The 25,364-nt window shown below is 36.2% G+C and overlaps 3 protein-coding genes across 3 annotated transcripts; all 3 read right to left on the bottom strand.

Annotated features, from left to right (window-relative positions):
• Positions 1-9,204: 9,204 nt before the first annotated feature.
• LOC122820228 (C-type mannose receptor 2-like) lies at positions 9,205-13,632 on the bottom strand. The gene is made up of 7 exons (XM_044097469.1): positions 13,535-13,632; positions 12,968-13,345; positions 11,461-11,523; positions 11,213-11,287; positions 10,647-11,033; positions 10,178-10,546; positions 9,205-9,888 (listed from the first exon to the last, which is right to left on the bottom strand). The coding sequence occupies exons 4-7, from the start codon at positions 11,244-11,246 to the stop codon at positions 9,557-9,559; spliced, it is 1,122 nt and encodes a 373-aa protein (XP_043953404.1). The 5' UTR covers positions 11,247-11,287; positions 11,461-11,523; positions 12,968-13,345; positions 13,535-13,632; the 3' UTR covers positions 9,205-9,556.
• Positions 13,633-17,419: 3,787 nt separating this feature from the next.
• On the bottom strand, positions 17,420-20,346 carry LOC122820232 (C-type mannose receptor 2-like). Its single transcript, XM_044097473.1, has 5 exons — positions 20,239-20,346; positions 19,681-19,755; positions 19,160-19,543; positions 18,606-18,947; positions 17,420-18,337 (listed from the first exon to the last, which is right to left on the bottom strand). The coding sequence occupies exons 2-5, from the start codon at positions 19,712-19,714 to the stop codon at positions 17,991-17,993; spliced, it is 1,107 nt and encodes a 368-aa protein (XP_043953408.1). The 5' UTR covers positions 19,715-19,755; positions 20,239-20,346; the 3' UTR covers positions 17,420-17,990.
• A 945-nt stretch (positions 20,347-21,291) lies between these two features.
• LOC122820230 (C-type mannose receptor 2-like) lies at positions 21,292-24,021 on the bottom strand. The gene is made up of 4 exons (XM_044097470.1): positions 23,879-24,021; positions 23,355-23,741; positions 22,924-23,268; positions 21,292-22,557 (listed from the first exon to the last, which is right to left on the bottom strand). Exons 1-4 carry the CDS (start codon positions 23,910-23,912, stop codon positions 22,211-22,213), a joined length of 1,113 nt encoding a protein of 370 aa, XP_043953405.1. The 5' UTR covers positions 23,913-24,021; the 3' UTR covers positions 21,292-22,210.
• Between the last annotated feature and the right edge of the window lie 1,343 nt (positions 24,022-25,364).

Below are 25,364 nucleotides of genomic sequence, written 5' to 3'. Positions count from 1 at the left end.
GACCCAGCGATCTCAAAAACCACATCGCAACAGACTTGGGGAACTGAACAAAAGTCAAAGGATCGACTAAGAGCTGCTCAGCTGGATATAGCGGACAGTTCATTTTGTTTCGGTTCCAAGGAGGATTTATGTTCAAGGATAAAGACTCTGACCAAGGACCACAAGGACTTCTGTTGCCAAGATCCAATACTACCGATGGGTATGAGTTGTGCCGCACCCCAAAACCTTATTTGATAGATAGATGACAGTGGAGGGAGGTTGTTAGGTAAAGGTTGAATTGATCTAAATTTTATTGATTTTCTTTGTATGGTAATCTCAAGTAAATTCTGTATGCCTGTCATTTTCCCTGCTAAAGCTTGCTTAATAAATACATATATTTTAAAAATTCTGATTAGGTTGTGGACATTGAAATTACTTGAGTCATTTGAATTAAAGTTCTTCTATTTATAGTAAAACCAGTATACATGATTCCAGTAATGTGGTGGCTTCGGACTTTCCTTTGGTGAGTGTAAAATAATGACCCTGGGACTTAAATCCTAGTCACTAAATATTATCTAGCCGTTACCAAGTGCACGTTACGACAGGAAGAGAACTACCGTTAACAGAAGTGGTTAATGAAACTATGCAGCTGTGAGGGCTACTCAGTTGATTGTTTCTTAACTGAAAAGGGTCATAACTTCTGGATAGGAGGTAGTTAGAGCTAGACGAATCTCTTTCGCCACCGATTTAAACAGATTATCTCTTATAGATCTTATTCAGGGCAAGACCCAGGTCTTAGAGATTTTCCTGTTAGACAGAGAACTGGTCAGTAGTCAGCCCGAGGAGTTGTGAGGAGAGGGCGGGGTTGGCTATTGCGTAGTAACAAACAAGCCAAACAGCTGAAACTCTACATCTATAAAATGAGGAAGAGGAGAAGATCACCCAGATGGTCTAGTTAAAGTTTTCTGAATTGACATGATATTGATGACGTCAGAGAGATTTCTTAGTATAACGGCTCAACTTACCTTAGTGTGAGAGGGTTTTCTCATGGTTTTTTGCAGTAGTTCAGTTTAGTCTTTAATTGACAGGACTAAATATGGTGCCATCTGCTGGCCAATATTTAACATTGCACTGCGCCGTCATACATTAACCACTAATGATACTAATAAAGTATTATCTTAAAAAGACACACACACCTTGTTTTCTCATTGTATAAAGTTTAATCAGTTTCTTGTTTTACATCAGTTAAAATGAGCAACATTGCTTCAATTTGCTAAATGTTAAAAATAATGACAGAAAGAGAACATTAGAAATGTATTTATTAATGTGTTCAAAATGAGAAGTTTACATATAATTCCTCAGTATTTAATAGCATTAAATTTGAACATCATATTTGCTTTCAGTATAAAGCAGAGATCTGCAACCTTTACAACACAAAGAACCATTTTGTCTTCAGTAAAATAAAACTGGAGTAAAGGAAGAGAAATGTGTTCATGTACAAGCTAATTACAAACTGACCAGAAACAAAGTTCAGAGCAGAACCTCTAGTTTGAATCTCTACTAGTCGTCATTTTTTATCATAGGTGAAATAAAATGTAAACTTCAATGAAGTTCTTAAACTATTTTTAAAAAGAGCAAACAGGAAAAGAACAACTTAACGCTTAAGACAGAAGAAATTCAACTTCTCTGTGCTGTTTCCTTGGAACCACATGTGTTTTCCTCCTGCCTCCATGGCTCCAGATTTTCCACAATTATTGATCCGTCTTTCTAAGTTTGGATTGTTCTTACAGACCCAGAACCACTTATTCTTCAAGCAGCTGAAGAACAAACCCAACCAGACAAAAGGAGTCGATGCCTCCTTAGCTTTCTCCTGGATCAATATCTGATCATCCATGTTGGTGATGGTGACCAGGTCATCATGATGACCTCTGCAGTAGGTCAAGGCGTCCTCCCAGTTCATCTTCTCTTTGATCAGGATCACTTTATCTGGATATTTATCTGTCATAAGGGTAAAGGGAACAAACAATTTATTGTTCTAACTAACTAATGTTAATACTGAGAAATCGTGGCTGCTAACCTTTTTATAATATATCTAACATAATGTTTCTGCATTTCAATCATTATGAAAACATTGATATTATCTAAGAGCTAAATACCACTATATGTAAAATTAATTACAGGAAACACGAGACAATAATGGAACATCTCCTCAGTCTCCCAATTAGAGCGTCTTTTAAATAAAGTTTTAATGTTAAATGTGAAGAATTTGTTTATCAGAAAATCTCACATTCATAACAGATGAAGGGTTTTCTTTCAATGCAGTTCTCATTCCTCCATTTGCCTCCATTATCAAACACAGTCATGGCACATTGACCACTGTTGGTTTTCTGATTGTTTAATTCATTATTCCAGTGTCTGAAAGAGAAACTGCTTCCATCTGACCACCTCCAATTGTCTCTGAACAGACCGATGTATATTTTTTCAGAAGAGATCATCAATTTCTTCACTTCTTCATCCTCTAGTTGCTTCGTTCCACTGATCAGGTCTGTGTGTTTCTCTCTGCAGTAACTCTGAGCTTCCTGCCAGGTCTCCTCCTCTTCAATCAGGTGATATTTATGGGTTGTATTAGTTTCTGTGGAGTAATCAAACATATTTATTTTCATCTAAATCAAACAAAATAGATAAAACAATAACTGCTAAATAGATGATTATTTTCACCATCATAGCAGAGGAAATTATGTTGATTTTTGCACTGGTTGTCAGTCCATTTGAGATTTTTATTCATCATAACACAATTTTCATGGTTTTCTTGATTTCCTGTATCACTTGATTCTCCTGAGTTCCAGTTTGTCTCACTTTCATTGAACTCCACTCCAGTCAGAGACCAGTACCATGTTCTGTTAAATTCTGGTTTACTGATCAGACCAATCCAAGCTCCACTCTGACCTCCAGCTGAGATCTTGAGTCTCTCCATGTCCTTCATGTTAGTCACTGTGACCAGGTCAGTGTGATTCTCTCTGCAGTACTGCTGAGCTTCAGTCCAGGTCTTATTCTCATTAATGTAGTGAAACTGATAGAGCTGACAGTCCATGAAACAACACTGAGCTGTGAAGATAAAACATATTAAATTTTGAGGATTTCTTCCCAATCAGTTCATGAACTGCTTTCATGAACATTTCAGTGTGATAACAAAGAGTTAACTTTATTTCCTTGTAGTCTAGTTGTGTTTCAGATCAACTTACCCATCAGGAAGAGCAGAATCAGACTCCACTGCATCTTTGCTGTCAGATGAATGATTTTCCTCCAGCAGTTTGTCTCTGTTGGATGAAGAACATTTAAACAGTGAAAAGCTGCAGCTCTCCCTCCACTGGACAGAGAAACAATGAGAGCAGAGAGACCAAGACAGACAGAGAGACATTCTGCTCAGCCTTTTCAGTTCATATAATAGAAATAAAAAATATAAAATTGTTCAGAGGATTTGGACGTATCAGAAACTTACATCTGGATCCTGGTTTCCTCAGTATGTGGGATGTTGTCTCTCAGTGTTCAGCTGAAAAACTTCCTCATTCGACACTGATGTGTTTCTATAACAGCTCTTCAAACAGCAGATACATTTGAATATGTGAATATTCAAACCAGCTGACGAACATTTCTATATTATTCATTAACCAGGTGGAAAGAAAAAATAACAGAGCACAACAGAACCTCTATATCTCAAAGATTATGTAAAATGTTCTGTCCTTATTTTAATACTGCAGCTCATATTTGTCACATTACTATAATTTATGGCAGTGAAAATAGTCTGGAATTAACACAGCAGCTGAATTTAATCTTTTATCCTGATGGAGGTAATTTCAGAAAGAGGAAAATCTTGAGAAAAAATATTTACATTTTCAGAGTGATTGTGTTAACAGGCTGAAAATGTTCAATTAATGCAAACTGAGAGAAACTTTGATCCTTTTGAGAATTTATTCTCTAACAATCATATCATATCTTTCTATATACGGTAAAGAAACTATTTCTGATAAGATCTTTACAGAAGATCACATCACAAATAAAGACTTTTTAACTCTTTTATTATCAGTAAAAAAACACATTTCATAAATGTTCTGATCATCATGGAGTTTAATTTTATGTCAAATGCTCTCAGTTCTTTTAACCTCTATTGACGTATTCCACCATGTTGGCCATTTAATCCCAGTTAATTTTTCATCTGGACACTCAGTAAAAATTCATAAACTTAAATTTTTTTATCCTGCTGTGACTTAGAAACAAACCACATGAATTCTGCTGAAATTTACCTTAAATTTATTTCTGCGGTTCCTTAAGTGACTGAAGAAAATATGAAAAAAAATGAAGAAAATATGACTTTGTCTCATCCTTCGCCTCTGCATTACTTAAAGACTCTACATTAGGATTTCAGGAAAGAGACGGTGTTGTAATTTCCTGCATCAACATTTATGATTCCTGAGAAAGGAACTGCAAACGCAAATCATCCTGAGTAAACAGCAGCAGGAGGGGAACTATGTTCAGCTCTAAAGGAATCATATCAATCAACCTGTTCACAACAAAAGAGTCCAGTAAACACTTACTACATGTCAGAATAAGTCAAATATTTAATGCTCCATCAGCAAATCACCATTTCTGTTCAATGTAAATAGAAATTAAATGTTGTAATATAACACCAAGCATTTTGGAGTTGGTGGATGTTGTTGCTGTGGGGAGGAAGGATCATCTCCAGTATGTGTGAACAGCGACAGACAAATGAGAAACTCACTTTTTCCCTCATCTCAACTCCATCTCAAAAATGAGTTTTGAAAAAGTTAGAATACCTTGTCATAACTTTTTTCTTTTTTTATTTCAATAATTCAATTCACACTCCATAGATTAAATACAAAAACTCAAAGGTTTTCAAATGCTTTATTTACTGTGAATTATGATGATACTTAAAAGAAAACGACGTGTAAAATAAGCTTATTAATTCAGAGCAATAAAAAGAAAAGAAAACAAAACATTTTATCACAAAGTGTGACCTTAATGTCTTTGTTCTGAAAGACAGTAAGATGCCATGACAGGAAAAAGTAACTTTTAAGCTCACAGTTTGTATTTTTATGTACACATATTATGTGTTTTAAGAGTTTTATGCCACACAAATTACAACCTTATTCATAACAAACATGCAGCAAAAGGAAAAACTGGAAACTGAACTAATAGTATTTTTATCACAAGCAGTTCAGTATTTAATTCTGGGAACAGATGAAATTAAATTCCTCAAGATCATTTTTCTTCCTCCACTGATGTTTTCCTCTCGTCTCCATGGCTACAGACATGTCACAGTCGTCCATCGGTTCACCTTCGGCCCAGTTCTTATAGCTGACCACCTCATCACTGACCCAGAACCACAAATCCAGAGTGCAGGTGTAGCGCAGACCCGTCCAGACAAAATCAGTCGATGCGTTCTTGACTTTCTCCTGGATCCATCTCTGATCCTCCATGTTGGTGATGGTGACCAGGTCATGGTGATGATCTCTGCAGTAGGTCAAGGCTTCCTCCCAGGTTTTATTCTCTTTGATCAGGATAAATTCATCTGTCATAGAAATTATCAACATAATCACATCACTTATTTGTTCAGGTTATTATTCAGAAGTCATGGGTGTTGACTTTATTTTGTAATGTAATTTCTATTCTAACAAAATATGTTTAGGATTTCTTCATCCGAATAGCTTTGTTTGAGAAATAAAGTAAATATCTCTATCAACTTAATAAATTCTTAAATTAAATAACATACACGAACAATGCAAAGTTTAATAAGTAACTACATAATCTATGTTTTTAAATACAGTAGTAATGTTAAGTGTGGATCGTTTAGTTTTAATTAGTAACTTACAATTGTGACCAATGGACCAACTCACCATCATAACAGATGAAGGGTTTTCTTTCATCACAGTTCTCATTCTTCCATCTGCCTCCATCATCAATCTTGGCACAAAGATCTCTGACAGATTCTGGATTGTTTAATTCATTATTCCAGTGTCTGAAAGAGAAACTGCTTCCATCTGACCACCTCCAATTGTCTCTGAATAAACCAAAGTATGTTATCTGATCTGAAGACTTCATCAATTTCTTCACTTCTTCATCCTCTAGTTGCTTCGTTCCACTGATCAGGTCTGTGTGTTTCTCTCTGCAGAAACTCTGAGCTTCCTGCCAGGTCTTCATCTCTTCACTCAGGTGATACTTATGTGAATTACTTTCTGTGGAATGAACAGAGAAGCATACTTCACATTTACCTCGGATTATTTTGCAGTTTGGCACAGTTTAAGTTCACAGAAAAACACTGAAAAGCAGACGAGCAATCTTACCATCATAGCAGAGGAAGAATCTTTTAAGATTGCAACCAGTATCCACCCATTTCAGACTGTTATACACATACACACAGTTCTCAGATCCTTGACTTCCTGTATCACTTGGTTCTCCTGAGTTCCAGTTTGTCTCACTTTTATTGAACTCCACTCCAGTCAGAGACCAGTACCATGTTCTGGTAAATTCTGGTTTACTGATCAGACCAATCCAAGCTCCACTCTGACCTCCAGTTGAGATCTTGAGTCTCTCCATGTCCTTCATGTTAGTCACTGTGACCAGGTCAGTGTGATTCTCTCTGCAGTACTGCTGAGCTTCAGTCCAGTTCTTATTCTGATTAATGTAGTGAAACTGATAGAGCTGACAGTCAATGAAGCAGCATTGAGCTGTAAACATGAAAAATGTTCCTGTACTTAATCACGAGTTATAATTCACATAAAATATTATGTGCCAAAAAATGGGCCACCTCATCACTGACCCAGATGAGGTGTCATTCTTTAAATGTCAAAAGGTTTGTACTAGAACAGAAACAAGAGAGTCTAGTTGTGTTTCAGATCAACTTACCCATCAGGAAGAGCAGAATCAGACTCCACTGCATCTTTGCTGTCAGATGAATGATTTTCCTCCAGCAGTTTGTCTCTGTTGGATGAAGAACATTTAAACAGTGAAAAGCTGCAGCTCTCCCTCCACTGGACAGAGAAACAATGAGAGCAGAGAGACCAAGACAGACAGAGAGACATTCTGCTCAACTTTTCAGTTTATATAAATAGAAATAAAAAATATAAAATTGTTCAGAGGATTTGGACGTATCAGAAACTTACATCTGGATCCTGGTTTCCTCGGTATGTGGGATGTTGTCTCTCAGTGTTCAGCTGAAAAACTTCCTCATTCGACACTGATGTGTTTCTATAACAGCTCTTCAAACAGCAGATAAATTTGAAAATCTGAATATTCAAACCAGCTGACGAACATTTCTATATTATTCATTAACCAGGTGGAAAGAAAAAATAACAGAGTACAACAGAACCTCTATATCTCAAAGATGATGTAAAATGTTCTGTCCTTATTTTAATACTGCAGCTCATATTTGTCACATTACTATAATTTATGGCAGTAAAAATAGTCTGGAATTAACACAGCAGCTGAATTTAATCTTTTATCCTGATGGAGGTAATTTCAGAAAGAGGAAAAACTTGATAAAAAAACATAAATACTTTACTACACAATTCACAAGACAGAACAAAGGTTCAGTTGAAGAAAATGGACACAACACAGAAAAAGAAGCAATAAAAATACAGGATACAAAGAACTCAACACTGAGGAATTGAGGACATTATTAATGCGAACATAACTGGTTTGTTTTTAACCAATGCTTCAGTTGTTTTTATTATTATACAGTTCTCACTGTTTCTGACATGTGATGGTAATCAGTTCTATGAACGTTCACCTCCTGCTGCCTAAACTGTTTTCCACCTCCATATTCTGGTTTTTATTCTATTATCCTGTTTCTGGAAAAGTAAAATACTATTTTTCAAATTCTGTGTGTCTGAATATTCATTTTCGCTTTTAGATGTTTTCTTGTTGGCCTTTTTTAAAGCCCCTCAAGAGGCTCTGCAGCACAAACACTCAGTGATGATGGAGATCAGCGAGAGATTACATCAATCAATCAGTTTTTGGTCCATTAAGCCCCCACAGAAATATTATCTGTCTCTTTTTGTCTTTTTTTTTAAACTTTTTTTTTGGTCTTGTGATGCTTCTTGTCTGCCGTTTCTCTTTGGATCCGTTTGACCTGAGGAACCGCCTCTCCAGAACTAATCTAGACAAAAGTTTCCTCTTGTATTACTATTAGTATTTGCTCTACACAGGTAAAGCCGGTTGAATAATCTGTTGGTCTCCTCTTTTCGTAGAGATACTTGAGAGTTAAGACACGCCGTGTCTTCCATTTCATTGACCCCAGTAAAGGTTCCTCACTTCTGCCTGCTGCTATGATTGAGGTCTGAGAGTTCTCCAGCAATCAACGCAGAACGATTACCAATGAAACCTGCAGCAGGAGATCTCTGCAGTCGTTCTCACCTGTGTAACAACACCGGCTGTTTTACCTGGAGGTTGATACTGATGGAGCTGACAGTCCATGAAGCAACTCTGACCTGAAATATAAAATATGCTACTAAAACTGGAACTCTATGATGAAATCTCAGTAAATATGTTTTATACTATGTCTGTTTTATGAACTATTGTATCCATGATAAAGACAGATAGGTTCTAAAAACTTTCTCTCTCTCTGCACCAAAGATGCAACAATTTTGTGTCCTGATGACATAACGAACGTAGACAGCAGATTATTTCCGTCTCTGCCTGTTGGGTCACTTGTGTTGTTTGTTTTGCATTTTTCTCGGAGTCAGATTGTGTTTTTTGTGACTTTTGAATGAAAAAAAAAAAAGTCATTTGTTGCTGCAGCCGAACAGCTGAACCTCTACATCTATAAAATGAGGAAGAGGAGAAGATCACCCAGATGGTCTAGTTAAAGTTTTCTGAATTGACATGATATTGGTGACGTCAGAGAGATTTCTTAGTATAACGGCTCAACTTGCCTTAGTGTGAGAGGGTTTTCTCATGGTTTTTTGCAGTAGTTCAGTTTTGTCTTTAATTGACAGGACTAAATATGGTGCCATCTGCTGGCCAATGTTTAACATTGCACTGCGCCGTCATACATTAACCACTAATGAGACTAATGAAGTATTATCTTAAAAAGACACACACACCTTGTTTTCTCATTGTCTAAAGTTTAATCAGTTTCTTGTTTTACATCAGTTAAAATGAGCAACATTGCTTCAATTTGCTAAATGTTAAAAATAATGACAGAAAGAGAACATTAGAAATGTATTTATTACTGTGTTCAAAATGAGAAGTTTACATATAATTCCTCAGTATTCAATAGCATTAAATTTGAACATCATATTTGCTTTCAGTATAAAGCAGAGATCTGCAACCTTTACAACACAAAGAGCCATTTTGTCTTCAGTAAAATAAAACTGGAGTAAAGAAAGAGAAATGTGTTCATGTACAAGCTAATTACAAACTGAACAGAAACAAAGTTCAGAGCAGAACCTCTAGTTTGAATCTCTACTAGTCGTAATTTTTTATCATAGGTGAAATAAAATGTAAACTTCAACGAAGTTCTTAAACTATTTTTAAAAAGCACAAGCAGAAAAAGAACAACTTAACGCTTAAGACAGAAGAAATTCAACTTCTCTGTGCTGTTTCCTTGGAACCACATGTGTTTTCCTCCTGCCTCCATGGCTCCAGATTTTCCACAATTATTGATCTGTCTTTCTAAGTTTGGATTGTTCTTACAGACCCAGAACCACTTATTCTTCAAGCAGCTGAAGAACAAACCCAACCAGACAAAAGGAGTCGATGCCTCCTTAGCTTTCTCCTGGATCAATATCTGATCATCCATGTTGGTGATGGTGACCAGGTCATCATGATGATCTCTGCAGTAGGTCAAGGCCTCAAGCCAGGTTTTGTTTTCTTTGATCAGGATCACTTTATCTGTCATAAGGGTAAAGGGAACAAACAATTTATTGTTCTAACTAACTAATGTTAATACTGAGAAATCGTGGCTGCTAACTTTTTTATAATATATCTAACATAAAGTTTCTGCATTTCATTCATTATGAAAACATTGATATTATCTAAGAGCTAAATACCACTATATGTAAAATTAATTACAGGAAACACGAGACAATAATGGAACATCTCCTCAGTCTCCCAATTAGAGCGTCTTTTAAATAAAGTTTTAATGTTAAATGTGAAGAATTTGTTTATCAGAAAATCTCACCTTCATAACAGATGAAGGGTTTTCTTTCAGTGCAGTTCTCATTCCTCCATTTGCCTCCATCATCAAACACAGTCATGGCGCATTGACCACTGTGGATTATCTGATTGTTAAATTGTAGATTCCAGTGTCTGAAAGAGAAACTGCTTCCATCTGACCACCTCCAGGTGTCTCTGAATAAACCAAAGTATAGTACTGGTTTGTCTGCAGAGTCTGACCCTAACAGTTCCCTCATCACTTTCTTCAATTCTTCATCCTCTAGTTGCTTCGTTCCACTGATCAGGTCTGTGTGTTTCTCTCTGCAGTAACTCTGAGCTTCCTGCCGGGTCTTCTTCTCTCTAATCAGGTGATATTTATGGGTTGTATTGGTTCCTGTAGATCAAACAGATAAACCTACATCATATTTAATTTACATGATTTGTTGTATAAAACATCCAAAGAGTAGTGTGATAAAGTAATTTTATTTTCTCACCGTCATAACAGAGGAAGAATCTTGAATAGTAACAACTTGTATCTGCCCATTTCAAATTTACATTCAGAATCCCACAGTTCTCAACTCCCTGAATTCCTCTATCACTTGGTTCTCCTGGGTTCCAGTTTGTCTCACTTTCACTGAACTCCACTTCAGGCAGAGACCAGTACCATGTTCTGGTACCGTTTGTTGGATCATACAGACCAATCCAAGCTTCACTCTGACCTCCAGCTGAGATCTTGATGAGTCTCTCCATGTCCTTCATGTTAGTCACTGTGACCAGGTCAGTGTGTTTCTCTCTGCAGTACTGCTGAGCTTCAGTCCAGTTCTTATTCTGATTAATGTAGTGAAACTGATAGAGCTGACAGTCAATGAAACAACACTGAGCTGTGAAGATAAAATATGTTATTATAATTGGAACTCCATAATGTAACTTCAGTAAGTATGCTTTATAATTAGTTTCAAAACTAATAAACTATTGCTGTATAAAAATATAAGTTGCTGAATATAGCTGAGTCTCTAATGTGACAGAAACCAGTAAAGAGTTGTGTTTCAGATCAACTTACCCATCAGGAAGAGCAGAATCAGACTCCACTGCATCTTTGCTGTCAGATGAATGATTTTCCCCCAGCAGTTTGTCTCTGTTGGATGAAGAACATTTAAACAGTGAAAAGCTGCAGCTCTCAGTGGAGCTGAAGCAGATAAAATAAAATAAAAAATCTCTTTTTTTTTAACATAAATAAAAATACTAACGTGATTTCAAAAATACAAAAGTATATCCTAATTTGATGAAAATCAAATCACAGAAACTTACATCTGGTTCCTTTTTCCTCGAGGAATGGAAGGCTGCTTCTTGTCTCTTGAAAGCCGTTTTCCTCTGTGAAGTTGAACATTTACCAACACGGATCACTGAACAGGAGGTGCATTTAATGCTCCATCATTTGAATATTCAAACAAGGGGAATGGGATTTTTCTCAATCAAAGAGCTAACTGTTCGTAACCAGGCAGAGGAAGTAGGACGCTGACGTATGTAAGCCACTATCGACATCCAGGATAATAATTAAATCAAATCTCCTGAGGCCTGGCGAGGATGAAGCTGTACAAATGTTTTAATATCTAACTAGATTATCCAAGTCTCTCCATTGGACTAGAACATTATAACAGTTTCCAAATTGTTTTAAAACTCCTTTAAGAACAAATCCAAGAAGCAACGATAGAAAAAGCTTTGCTGTAATTTTGAATTTTACGGAGTTTTTCTTGTTTTTTCCTCACGGTGAATCTGCTAAAATAATTTTGTCCTCATGAACATTCTTTGGGGAAAGAGCTTCACAGCATCAACAGTACTGTTTGTGCCTGTCAGGATCTTGGTTTGTTTGAGTTGGCTGTAGGTTTTGTTTATTTCTGTGTCCCTAAGCTCCTTTTCTTTGACTAGACCAGCCGTGTTTTTGTTTTATTTTGATTCAGTCCTTTCTCAGTGATTCCACTTCATTGCGTTTATTTCTTTCGCCTAGTTACTACTCTAATTATGTTTTGTAGCTTTAGTTATTCTTTAGTTTTGGATTTCTTTCCTAGTCCACTGTGCCTCTCTCTCCCCTCACACCTGCAGCCTGTTTCTAATCAGCCATCTGTTCCTTGTTCTGTAATCAACCTCCCCAGTATACATACAACTCATTCTCGGTCACTCCTTGCTGGTTCCTTCCATCTAACCAGACTACCTGCCTGTTTTTTCCCTGCTGTGTTTTGCTCCTGGATTCCTATTTTTGCTCTGCTCTGGCTCCCTGTTTCCCCTGTGAGGTTTTTTTTTTATTTATGTAAGTTTTTTCATCCTTTTTGGTCATTAAACATTCTTCAACTACAAGCTGCCTCCGCCTCTTTGCATTTGGCTCCACTCTAAAACTGCACATCAAGACAGTATCAAACATTGTTTGTTCCAGTGTTCACTTGTTAATTTATATTGTCTTTATTTTGTCAATTCTAGTATAAGTAATTTACTTATTATTTAGGGGAAGTGACAGTAATTTCAGTTCTCTAAATGATAGGGGAACTGAAATTACAGGTATGAGTTATACGCTAGATATATACCTGGCAATAACGCAATCAATCTGACTTGATTACCTTTATGTGTCGACCTGTTTGGAGCTCTGATGTGGCCTCTATTCTAATGCTGCCCTGGGGAAATGTCCTTATTTTAGTACATATGATTTCATTTGAAATCAGCATCTATTATTAATTTCATAGAACCACACTAGACATATAACTCATACCTGGTAAGAATGGACAAAGACACATATAAAAATAATCCATAAATAGATTAATCTCACCATTGTAGCAGATGAAATGATTTGGACTTTGGCACTGGGTTTCTATCCAACTGAGATTTTTATCCACAGTCACACAGTTCACTATTCCTTGATTTTCATTATCAGATGGTTCTCCTTTGGCCCAGTTTGTTTCATTGAACTCCACTCCAGGCAGAGACCAGTACCATGTTCTGGTACCATCTGTTGGATCATACAGACCAATCCAAGCTTCACTCTGACCTCCAGCTGAGATCTTGAGTCTCTCCATGTCCTTCATGTTAGTCACTGTGACCAGGTCAGTGTGTTTCTCTCTGCAGTACTGCTGAGCTTCAGTCCAGTTCTTATTCTGATTAATGTAGTGAAACTGATAGAGCTGACAGTTATTGAAACAACACTGAGCTGTAAACAAAAAGCATGTTTCTGTGTTTAGTACTAAAAAAGAATACCAGATTAAAACTCTTGGTCTTTGACCAAAACTAATGCTCTCATTATAATTTCTGTGTGAAAGGTCATCCAAATCTCCTCAGATTTAACCATCAGTTATGTATAAGAAACCAGAGAGTCTAGTTGTGTTTCAGATCAACTTACCCATCAGGAAGAGCAGAATCAGACTCCACTGCATCTTTGCTGTCAGATGAATGATTTTCCTCCAGCAGTTTGTCTCTGTTGGATGAAGAACATTTAAACAGTGAAAAGCTGCAGCTCTCCCTCCACTGGACAGAGAGAAACCCATTAGTTAATTTTTCACAACTTTGGCATAAAAATGCTAAAGTGATGTAAATAAATCATACAGAGTAATGTTAGAAGGGATACACATCATTCATCTGTTTTGTTGAACCAGAGAAACTTTAGTCTTGTTGCTTCGTTGAAAACTTTTCAGCATCAAAGTTTGATGTGTTTCAGACACAGATATCTGAACAGGAGCAACATTTAAATATTCAAACCAGGATGAATCTCATTCTTGCCACAAAAACAAATTATGAAATACTATAGATGAAGTTGAGATGATAAATTAAATATTCATCTACATTTTTAGATAATAAGGATATCATTTAGGTATTCAATTAAAATGACATTTTAGTCAAAAAAAAGTTTTCATTCTCTGCTTGTTTCCTGATTACTGTGTACATCAGAGAAGTGGATGGCAGCAATGGGGCTTTGAGTGGAAAGGAAATTTTGTTATGACTGTCAGATGAATGTTTTATGACGAAACAGGAAGTGAACTTACTGCAAAATGGTGGCAGAGGAAAGGAGAAGGAAGCAGAAACAGCTTTAATCAGATAAAATCTAAAACTTTTGTCTGAAGAAATCACTCCTGAAGTGCACCTAGATGTAGGTGCACTTTTAAATTGTTGGAGAATTTATTAATACAAACAATTGTCTGTGAAGATACATGTAATAGAAAAATCTATTTAAAAAAAATTAAAATATGACTTCTTATTCATCACAAAGTTAAAGTTCCAGCATCATGAAAAAGTTCTGTAGTAATTCTACTAAAACCAGATTAAAGTCCATCAGACTAACAGCACTGATCTCACACTTACATGCAGACCACAGTAGATTTTAGGCTGATTTGTTCTCCAATAAATTAGGTCAAATATTTGCCAAATCACAGATTATTTGTTTTAAAAGATAAAAATCTGTTATGAGAAAATAACACCAATATCCCACTGATGACACAACCTTGTCATATGATTAAGTCTCAAAGTTAATGCATATCGGGAGTCATTTCCAGATAAACCAGTTTACCGTAATCATACTCACCGTTCTTGATCAGAATTAACGAGATTATAAAATAATCTCTTACCTTTCCTGAATAAGAGAAAAGGTCATTTTTGACCTGTAAGGTCAAAAGTGACAGATTATGATCCATTTTTGGTAAATCAACCTTTGTCAACTTGAGCTCTGCGTAGGTGTGATTAGTCTAGTTTCAGAAACGTGTATTTGACTTGTTGCTAGGGCAACTGGCGACTGAAAATATCAAACCTACGCAGATGCAAATAATGCTATAATATCCTCTTGTTCACAAACAGGAAGTTAGTTTTTTCCCAAATGCAAAACTAGTTGATCACCGGACAGGCTAGAAAGTTAGTCAACAGTTATATTCATTTAATATTGTGCTTTCATCACTTTTGGCATTCAGTGTGTTTTAAATGTATTCACACCCCATGTGCAAGTAAAAGCAAACTGAATGACCTCAAAGGCCTAACAAACATAAACATCTCAATTAAAAAGAAAGAGATGCTGGGCTGTTGATGTTTAAAAGCAAACAAAGTTTAAAATTAATTTCAAATGAACAGGAAGTCAGTATAAGGAATAACCCCTCCTTTATTACCCGTCTTCTCACACTGTTCTTGAAATCAAAAGTCAAAGCAGTGGGATCTGTAGTTGTGTTGCCGCCCATTAATTTGCATTCAGTTTTTCCTTTATAAAAAAATTCAAAGGTTGTCAACCTCTTTTTGACAGCCATATAATCCCGTAGACAATGTGGAGCCAGTTACAGAGTAATCTTGAGTTACAGATTACTCCCTATATCAAGTAATATCGCCCCATAGATCAAGTAGATCTATAGATCATCTGCATAGCAGGAGTAGCTCCAGGAGGCAGAATGTAAAATAGCAATAAAACAGGGACAAGAGTGGAACCTTGTGGGACGCCTCATGAGAACGGAGCAATAGACGAGGCTAAATTATTACCTGGCAGTGAAATTCCTGACAAAAAGAAGGTAAACTGAAAACAATAACAAAAACTTCAGACTAGGTTTGAGACAAGACAAAGACCCTTAAAAACACCATCAGAGCTGAAACAAAATGAATTCAACGATGCTTACAACTGAGTTAACTTAAGTTTCTGTATCTGTCATGTTTCTTGTGTAGCTTACCACCATCAGGGTGTGAATGGGTCAAAGACTGAATGTATTGTGAAGGGCTTTGGAGTCCTCTGGACTAGATATAAACAGGCCAATCACCATGTACCATTTGGTGATTGGCGTCCAGGAGGATCCCAACCAACTGGCTCCTCTTAATGTGGAGGAGCAGCGTCTCTAATCTGAGCCCCTCAGGAGGTTCTCGTTACGTTCATTTTAATATTTTCACATTTAAACACAGGGCAATGATTTACCAGCTAAACCTCTGTATAAGTGAAATAAACTATGAAGCACTTTTTTAAAAAACAGATAAAAACACAAGGAAGAAAAAACTGAATAAAATGCATTTCTTTTCAATGCAGTTCAAACATTAAACGTTTCGTATTTCACTCGCCATCATAGCAGATGAAGGGTTTCCTTTCAGCACAGTTCTCATTTTTCCTTCATCATCAAACACGGTCAGGGCACATTGACCACTGTTGTATTCTACATTGCTAAACTTCTTATTCCAGTGTCTGAAGGATGAGTTGATTCCATCTGACCACCTCCAGGTGTCACTGAACAGACCAAAGTATGCAGTGCACTTCATCTTCTTCACTTCTCCATCCTGTAGCTGCTTCGTTCCACTGATCTGTTTCTCTCTGCAGTAGCTTTCTGATAGAACTGAAAATATATAAACAATCTGACCCCCACAGATAGAAATTGCCTGGTCAGATTTTTAACGAGCATCACTTGGTTTATTGTAAGCAAAGCTTAAACAATAACTTTGACCGTTTTCATTGTTGTTTTAGTGTTCAGCCATTCAGGTCCAGTATAATAAGAACCAGCAGCAGACGCCATCCTGAGAATTCAGTTTTGGTTTACAAACACAAAGGAAACATGAGAAACAGAACACAGAATATAAAGTATGTCAGGTTATTTATGATAAAATAAAAACCCTCAGTGACAACATTCATATGTGCATATGAATGTTTGTGCTCTTGGAAATAGTGAAACTTTCTTAACCAAGATTCTTAAAAATGGTGAAGATTTTTTTTTTAAATTTACATTTTCGAACAAGAAATTTGCCAAATATAATTAGATCAAATGTGTCTCTTACTCTTTCCATAAAAACCAAAAGCAATAAGTTCATATTTAATTGAAAATGTATTAATAACTTTATAAATTATATTACATTCTTTTCAAAATAGGACAATTACAGAACAAATGACTGGATGCTCTTTGCAAAACCTACAGTGGGGGTCTACTGATTTAATATTTTTTCAACATTTATTAAATAGCAGGACTCATATGCAACACTTTAAATAAATGGGGTCTCATGTGATGATTTTAACAGAGAGACATCACAGCCAATCAGAATGCCAGACCAGAAGTGGCTTCTGCGGAAAGACGAAAATATTAAATTAATCTTTGTAATAACAGAAATAATGCAAATAGGAGAGCAGTAGGAGAAGAAAGTGAGGGGAAAAGTAGTCAGTTTAACCTAAACCAGTCTAACTAAGATTTATCACAAAGAAAAATTTGAAATCTAGACTTAAAACTAGACATGATGTCTGACTCACAGATAAAACCAGTAAAGATAAAAAGGAAAGACAAAAAAAAACTTCTTCAGACTCAACAGCTTTTATTATTTTATAACAATGTTACAGTAAAGTATGAATATGACAGTAAATCCATTTAAAACAGTGATAATAAACTGAACAGCATTTTTCTTACTTAACAGCTAAAACAAGATTACACAACCTGTCAGGATTTATTTAAACAATAAACAAGTTCCAGTTAACCCACCACACACTTATTGATTACTTATAGAGAGCTGGATGTAATATAATAACTGATCAAAGTGAATAAAATGCAAACTATGTTCTGTTAGTATAGATAAGAATAGATGTTGAATTAAAAGATACAAGAACAACAGAATCTCCATGTACAATGATTGTAGAATTATTGGTTTTACAATAACAATTAATCAGTTGTATTTTTTATATAATCATTAATATGTTTGTACAAATGTATAAGTAAGTTGCAGCCAAACAACAAATAAAAAGAGCTCAAAGATAGATTTAGTCCTTCAAACAAATAACCCAATAATATTTACTTCACATAATCCAAAATATAATTTTGAAACTTCAAATGTAACTTTGGGCACAAAACAATCAAAAGCCAAAAGTTTAGGTCTCAATATTTAGAACAGATGAAATTAAACGTCTCACCGTCGTTTTTTCCCAGCCACTGATGTTTTCCTCTCGTCTCCATGGCTCCAGACATGTCACAGTCGTCCATCGGTTCACCTTCGGCCCAGTTCTTATAGATGACCACCTCATCACTGACCCAGAACCAGAAATCCAGAGTGTTGGTGTAGCGCAGACCCGTCCAGACATAATCAGTCGATGCTTTCTTGACTTTCTCCTGGATCCATCTCTGATCATCCATGTTGGTGATGGTGACCAGGTCATGGTGATGATCTCTGCAGTAGGTCAAGGCTTCCTCCCAGGTTTTATTCTCTTTGATCAGGATCACTTTATCTGTCATGGTGTTGACAAGAAAACAGTTAACATCATTTCTTTATGTTATTTCACAGGAAAATGTGATGAAAAATATACCTTTGGTTCCAGGAAACATTTTCAAATTCCCAAAATTTTTTAAAATAGATGTGTGTATGCAGATTATTTGAGAAATATACAAATACAATGACAAAAGACTAGGTAGAAAATATGTTAATAGATTCAAATCTGATTCCTTGCATGACTTTTGACATTAACCTCCTTAATTGAGACAAAAACAAAATCTCACCATCATAACAGATGAAGGGTTTTCTTTCATCACAGTTCTCATTCTTCCATCTGCCTCCATCATCAATCTTGGCACAAAGATCTCTGACAGATTCTGGATTGTTTAATTTATTATTCCAGTGTCTGAAAGAGAAACTGCTTCCATCTGACCACTTCCAATTGTCTCTAGACAGACCAATATATAGGTATCTGAAAACAAAGTTAATCAATTTCTTCACTTCTTCATCCTCTAGTTGCTTCGTTCCACTGATCAGGTCTGTGTGTTTCTCTCTGCAGTAACTCTGAGCTTCCTGCCAGGTCTTATTCTCTTTAATCAGCTGATATTTATGGGTTGTATTAGTTTCTGTGGAGTGAACAGAAAATTTAAATCTGTTATAACTGTTGTTAAAATAAACACAAAATCAGGTTTACTGGCAGAAGCATGGACAGTAACCGTTCCTATTTTTTGTGAGAGAAATTGATACTTTAATTTTGTTTTTCTGTAAAATATTTTATCCAGATTGTTTTATTAGACAATCTATAGAGTTTAGATTCTGTGTTTTTTTTGATACTCACCATCATAACAGAGAAAATATTGAGGCCAATAGCAACTCATATCATTCCATTTGAGATTTTGAAGCACAGCCCCACAGTTCTCAGGACCTTGAATTTCTTTATCACTTGGTTCTCCTTGGTTCCAGTTTGTCTCACTTTCATTGAACTCCACTCCAGTCAGAGACCAGTACCATGTTCTGGTAAATTCTGGTTTACTGATCAGACCAATCCAAGCTCCACTCTGACCTCCAGCTGAGATCTTGAGTCTCTCCATGTCCTTCATGTTAGTCACTGTGACCAGGTCAGTGTGATTCTCTCTGCAGTACTGCTGAGCTTCAGTCCAGGTCTTATTCTGATTAATGTAGTGAAACTGATAGAGCTGACAGTCAATGAAGCAACACTGAGCTGTGAAGATAAAACATATTAAATTTTGAGGATTTCTTCCCAATCAGTTCATGAACTGCTTTCATGAACATTTCAGTGTGATAACAAAGAGTTAACTTTATTTCCTTGTAGTCTAGTTGTGTTTCAGATCAACTTACCCATCAGGAAGAGCAGAATCAGACTCCACTGCATCTTTGCTGTCAGATGAATGATTTTCCTCCAGCAGTTTGTCTCTGTTGGATGAAGAACATTTAAACAGTGAAAAGCTGCAGCTCTCCCTCCACTGGACAGAGAAACAAAGAGAGCAGAGAGACCAAGACAGACAGACAGAGAGACAAAACCCTAAACCTATCTCTATGCATAAATAAAACTCTAACATGACATTATAACTAAGAAAAAGATGCAATAGGACTAAAATCTAAGCATACAGAGAGAACAAAAACCTACATCTAGTTCCTTTACTCCACAAGAAATTGGCTGAGATTTTTATGTTTTGTTTAAAAGTCCTTTGTCAAATGGTGATGTTGACCAACTCTAACTTCAAAACCAGTATGATAAACCCAGTTTACCATAATTATACTGATTTTTGTTGTTGTTCTAATTACTTTACTTTCCTCCACAGATGCAACATAGACCAAGGAATGTCTATGTCACTGAAAATGATTTCTAGCTTAAACAATCTTATTCTATAACATTCTTATCAAATAAATTCTTACCTTTTCTGAGTTTTGTTTCCTTCACTGCCTGTGAGCTCAAACGTGACGAGATCAATGATCCTTTTTCTCTAATTCATCCTCTGTCAGCTGGTAGCCTCTGTGGAAAACTGGGTGTGTTTGACATGTTTTTAGAGCTGCTGGTAAGAGGAAATGTCAAACATATGCAAATGCAAATAATGTTTGCAGATCCCTCTGTTCTCCACCAGGAAGTTGAATTTCCCCCGATGCAAAACGAGTAGTTCAGGGAAAAGGCTGGAAACTTTTTCTCTTTCTATTAATTTAGTTTTCTATGTTTAAGTTTCACAGTGTACAGTGTGTTTGTGAATATTATATTTGACGGGGTGCTGCAGTGGCACAGGGTCAAAGCATGACCCACGTATTGAGGCCTTAGTCCATATGGCTGGGGTCACAGGTTCGATTCCCGGCCCAGCAAATGTTGTCCCCTGTTTCCTGTTGAACTATTTTCAAATAAAGGAGTCAAGAGCCAAAAAAATCTTTAAAATATTAAACATGATGGGTGTATTCTTTCTATGAAAACCAAAACCAACATGGCCGCACCTTACTGAAAATTTATCATGAGCATCAGGAATTACATTATATTCTCTTCAAAATGTTCTTGTGATAGGACAGTTACAGAATTAAAGACTTGATGCTGTTCTGCAAAACTTACATGTGGGGTTTGTTGTTTAATATATTTCAATGTGTATTGATTAATAGGGTAAATTACATGCAGCGGTTTAAATAAATGGGGTCTCATGTGATGATTTTAACAGAGAGACATCACAGCCAATCAGAATGCCAGACCAGAAGTGGCTTCTGTGGAAAGACGAAAATATTAAATTAATCTTTGTAATAACAGAAATAATGCAAATAGGAGAGCAGTAGGAGAAGAAAGTGAGGGGAAAAAGTGGTCAGTTTAACCTAAACCAGTCTAACTTTAAGATTTATCACAAAGAAAAGTCGAAGTCTAGACTTAAAACTAGACATGATGTCTGACTCACAGATAAAACCAGTAAAGATAAAAAGGAAAGACAAAAAAACTTCTTCAGACTCAACAGCTTTTATTATTTTCTAACAATGTTACAGTAAAGTATGAATATGACTGTAAATCCATTTAAAACAGTGATAATAAACTGAACAGCATGTTTCTTACTTAACAGCTAAAACAAGATTACACAACCTGTCAGGATTTATTTAAACAATAAACAAGTTCCAGTTAACCCACCACACACTTATTGATTACTTATAGAGAGCTGGATGTAATATAATAACTGATCAAAGTGAATAAAATGCAAACTATGTTCTGTTAGTATAGATAAGAATAGATGTTGAATTAAAAGATACAAGAACAACAGAATCTCCATGTAGAATGATTCTTGTTGCTGAAGGTTGGTAGAAATATTAGATTATATATGAGTTGTATATTTTTTTTATATAATCCTAAATATGTTTGTAAAAGTTTTAAAGTAACTTGCAGCAAAACAGCACTTTGAAAAATAATAATGATAATAATAACAAAATTAAAAGTACATTTAATCCTTCAAACAAATAACCCCAAATTATTTACCTCACATAATCCAACAAACACAATCTGAAAAAATGAACCAATAAAAAGAACCAGCTTCTCTCTGTTTGAGTAAAATGAACATTGTTCTTTCTATTCTATGAACTCCTGACTGCGAAACGCCAAGTGATAATTTTGTATTTATTTGCAGAAAATGAGAAATGGTCAAACTGAGGAGAAAGATGCAGTGCTCTCTGACCTCTAACAATGCAAAGAAAACAAGTTTGTATTCATTTAGGAACAATAAAACTAATGTTTTAACTCAGGAAGAGATTAGAGATCAATATTAATAAATAGGTTTTCAATGGCGTTCAATGCATTGGACTATTCATTCTTTCCAGAGCTGTATTTCTGAAACTTCAAATGTAACTTTGGGCACAAAACAATCAGAAGCCAAAGGTTTGGGTCTCAATGTTTAGAACAGATGAAGTTAAACGTCTCTGTATCATTTTTCTTCCTCCACTGATGTCCTCCTCTCGTCTCCATGGCTCCAGACATGTCACAGTCGTCCATCGGTTCACCTTTGGCCCAGTTCTTATAGCTGACCACCTCATCACTGACCCAGAACCACAAATCCAGAGTGCAGGCGTAGATCAGACCCGTCCAGACAAAAGGAGTCGATGCGTTCTTGACTTTCTCCTGGATCCATCTCTGATCCTCCATGTTGGTGATGGTGACCAGGTCATGGTGATGATCTCTGCAGTAGGTCAAGGCTTCCTCCCAGGTTTTATTCTCTTTGATCAGGATCACTTTATCTGTCATAGAAGTGATGAACACAAATATACTATAACTTCCAAAATCACGGCAATGAACTTATTTTGAAAGAACAACAGGTCTGTCTTTAGTCCTAAACCTGAGGTGGTACAGCAACTAAGAAATAAGAGTAGAAAGTTTTGTGGTTTAATTAAAACGACCAAAAGTGCATTTTATCCAAAAAGCCACTAAAGTAAATTTCTGAGTAAATGTAACTGGTTTTTAATCCACTTCTGGTCCAAATAAAACTTTTTGGAGCTTTTGCTTGATGTAGTGAAATCATCTATGAAATAAATGAATTAATGTAAAATTAAATACTGCACAGTTCTAATGTTTACACAACCTTGTATTTGTTTACACCAACCTACCATCATAACAGATGAAGGGTCTTTTATTATCACAGTCCACATTCGTCCATCTGCCTTCATCATCAAACTTAGTGGCGGCACATTGACCACTGTTGGTTTTCTGATTGTTTAATTTATTATTCCAGTGTCTGAAAGAGAAACTGGTTCCATCTGACCACCTCCAGGTGTCTCTGAACAGACCGATGTATATTTTATCAGAAGACATCATCAATTTCTTCAGTTCTTCATCCTCTAGTTGCTTCGTTCCACTGATCAGGTCTGTGTGTTTCTCTCTGCAGTAACTCTGAGCTTCCTGCCAGGTCTTCCACTTTTTAATCAGGTGATATTTATGGGTTGTATCAGTTTCTGTGGAGTAATCAAACATATTTATTTTCATCTTGATCAAACAAAATAGATAAAACAATAACTGTTAAATAGATGATTATTTTCACCATCATAGCAGAGGAAATTATGTTGATTTTTGCACTGGGTGTCAGTCCATTTGAGATTTTCATTCATGATAACACAATTTTCATGGATTACTTGAATTCCTGTATCACTTGGTTCTGTTGGGTTCCAGTTTGTCTTGCTTTCATTGAACTCCACTCCAGTCAGAGACCAGTACCATGTTCTGGTAAATTCTGGTTTACTGATCAGACCAATCCAAGCTCCACTCTGACCTCCAGCTGAGATGTTGAGTCTCTCCATGTCCTTCATGTTAGTCACTGTGACCAGGTCAGTGTGTTTCTCTCTGCAGTACTGCTGAGCTTCAGTCCAGTTCTTATTCTGATTAATGTAGTGAAACTGATAGAGCTGACAGTCAATGAAACAACACTGAGCTGTGAAGATAAAACATATTAAATTTTGAGGATTTCTTCCCAATCAGTTCATGAACTGCTTTCATGAACATTTCAGTGTGATAACAAAGAGTTAACTTTATTTCCTTGTAGTCTAGTTGTGTTTCAGATCAACTTACCCATCAGGAAGAGCAGAATCAGACTCCACTGCATCTTTGCTGTCAGATGAATGATTTTCCTCCAGCAGTTTGTCTCTGTTGGATGAAGAACATTTAAACAGTGAAAAGCTGCAGCTCTCCCTCCACTGGACAGAGAAACAATGAGAGCAGAGAGACCAAGACAGACAGAGAGACAAAACCCTAAACCTTTCTCTATGCATAAATAAAACTCTAACATGACATTATAATTAAGAAAAACATGCAATAGGACTAAAATCTAAGCATACAGAGAGAACAAAAACCTACATCTAGTTCCTTTACTCTACAAGAAATTGGCTGAGATTTTTATGCTTTGTTTAAAAGTCCTTTGTCAAATGGTGCTGCGACAAACTGGCGACCTGTTCAGGGTGAACCCACTCCTCTCGCCCAGAACGTAGCTGGAGATTGGCAGAAGCAACCCTCACAACCCCATTAGGGACAAGGGTGAACAGAGAATAGATGGATGTCAAATGGTGATGTTTACCACCTCTGACTTCAAAACCAGTATGATAAACCCAGTTTACCATAATTATACTGATTTTTGTTGTTGTTCTAATTACTTTACTTTCCTCCACAGATGCAACATAGACCAAATAATGTCTATGTCACTGAAAATGATTATTAGCTTAAACAATCTTATTCTATAACATTCTTATCAAATAAATTCTTACCTTTTCTTAGTTTTGTTTCCTTCACTGCCTGTGAGCTCAAACGTGACGAGATCAATGATCCTTTTTCTCTAATTCATCCTCTGTCAGCTGGTGGCCTCTGTGGAAAACTGGGTGTGTTTGACGTGTTTTTAGAGCTGCTGGTAAGAGGAAATGTCAAACATATGCAAATGAAAATAATGTTAGCAGATCCCTCTGTTCTCCACCAGGAAGTTGAATTTCCCCCGATGCAAAACGAGTAGATCAGGGAAAAGGCTGGAAACTTTTTCTCTTTCTATTAATTTAGTTTTCTATTTTTAAGTTTCACAGTGTACAGTGTGTTTGTGAATATTAAATTTGACGGGGTGCTGCAGTGGCACAGGGTCAAAGCACAACCCACGTATTGAGGCCTTAGTCCATATGGCTCGGGTCACAGGTTCGATTCCCGGCCCAGCAAATGTTGTCCCCTGTTTCCTGTTGAACTATTTTCAAATAAAGGAGTCAAGAGCCAAAAAAATCTTTAAAATATTAAACATGATGGGTGTATTCTTTCTATGAAAACCAAAACCAACATGGCCGCACCTTACTGAAAATTTATCATGAGCATCAGGAATTACATTATATTCTCTTCAAAATGTTCTTGTGATAGGACAGTTACAGAATTAAAGACTTGATGCTGTTCTGCAAAACTTACATGTGGGGTTTGTTGTTTAATATATTTCAGTGTGTATTGATTAATAGGGTAAATTACATGCAGCGGTTTAAATAAATGGGGTCTCATGTGATGATTTTAACAGAGAGACATCACAGCCAATCAGAAT

The sequence above is a fragment of the Gambusia affinis genome, linkage group LG18, assembly GCF_019740435.1.
Source record: "Gambusia affinis linkage group LG18, SWU_Gaff_1.0, whole genome shotgun sequence".
Classification (NCBI taxonomy): Eukaryota; Metazoa; Chordata; class Actinopteri; order Cyprinodontiformes; family Poeciliidae; genus Gambusia; species Gambusia affinis.
Note: the sequence above shows the minus strand (reverse complement) of the source record. Positions and strands in the feature narration are given on the sequence as shown.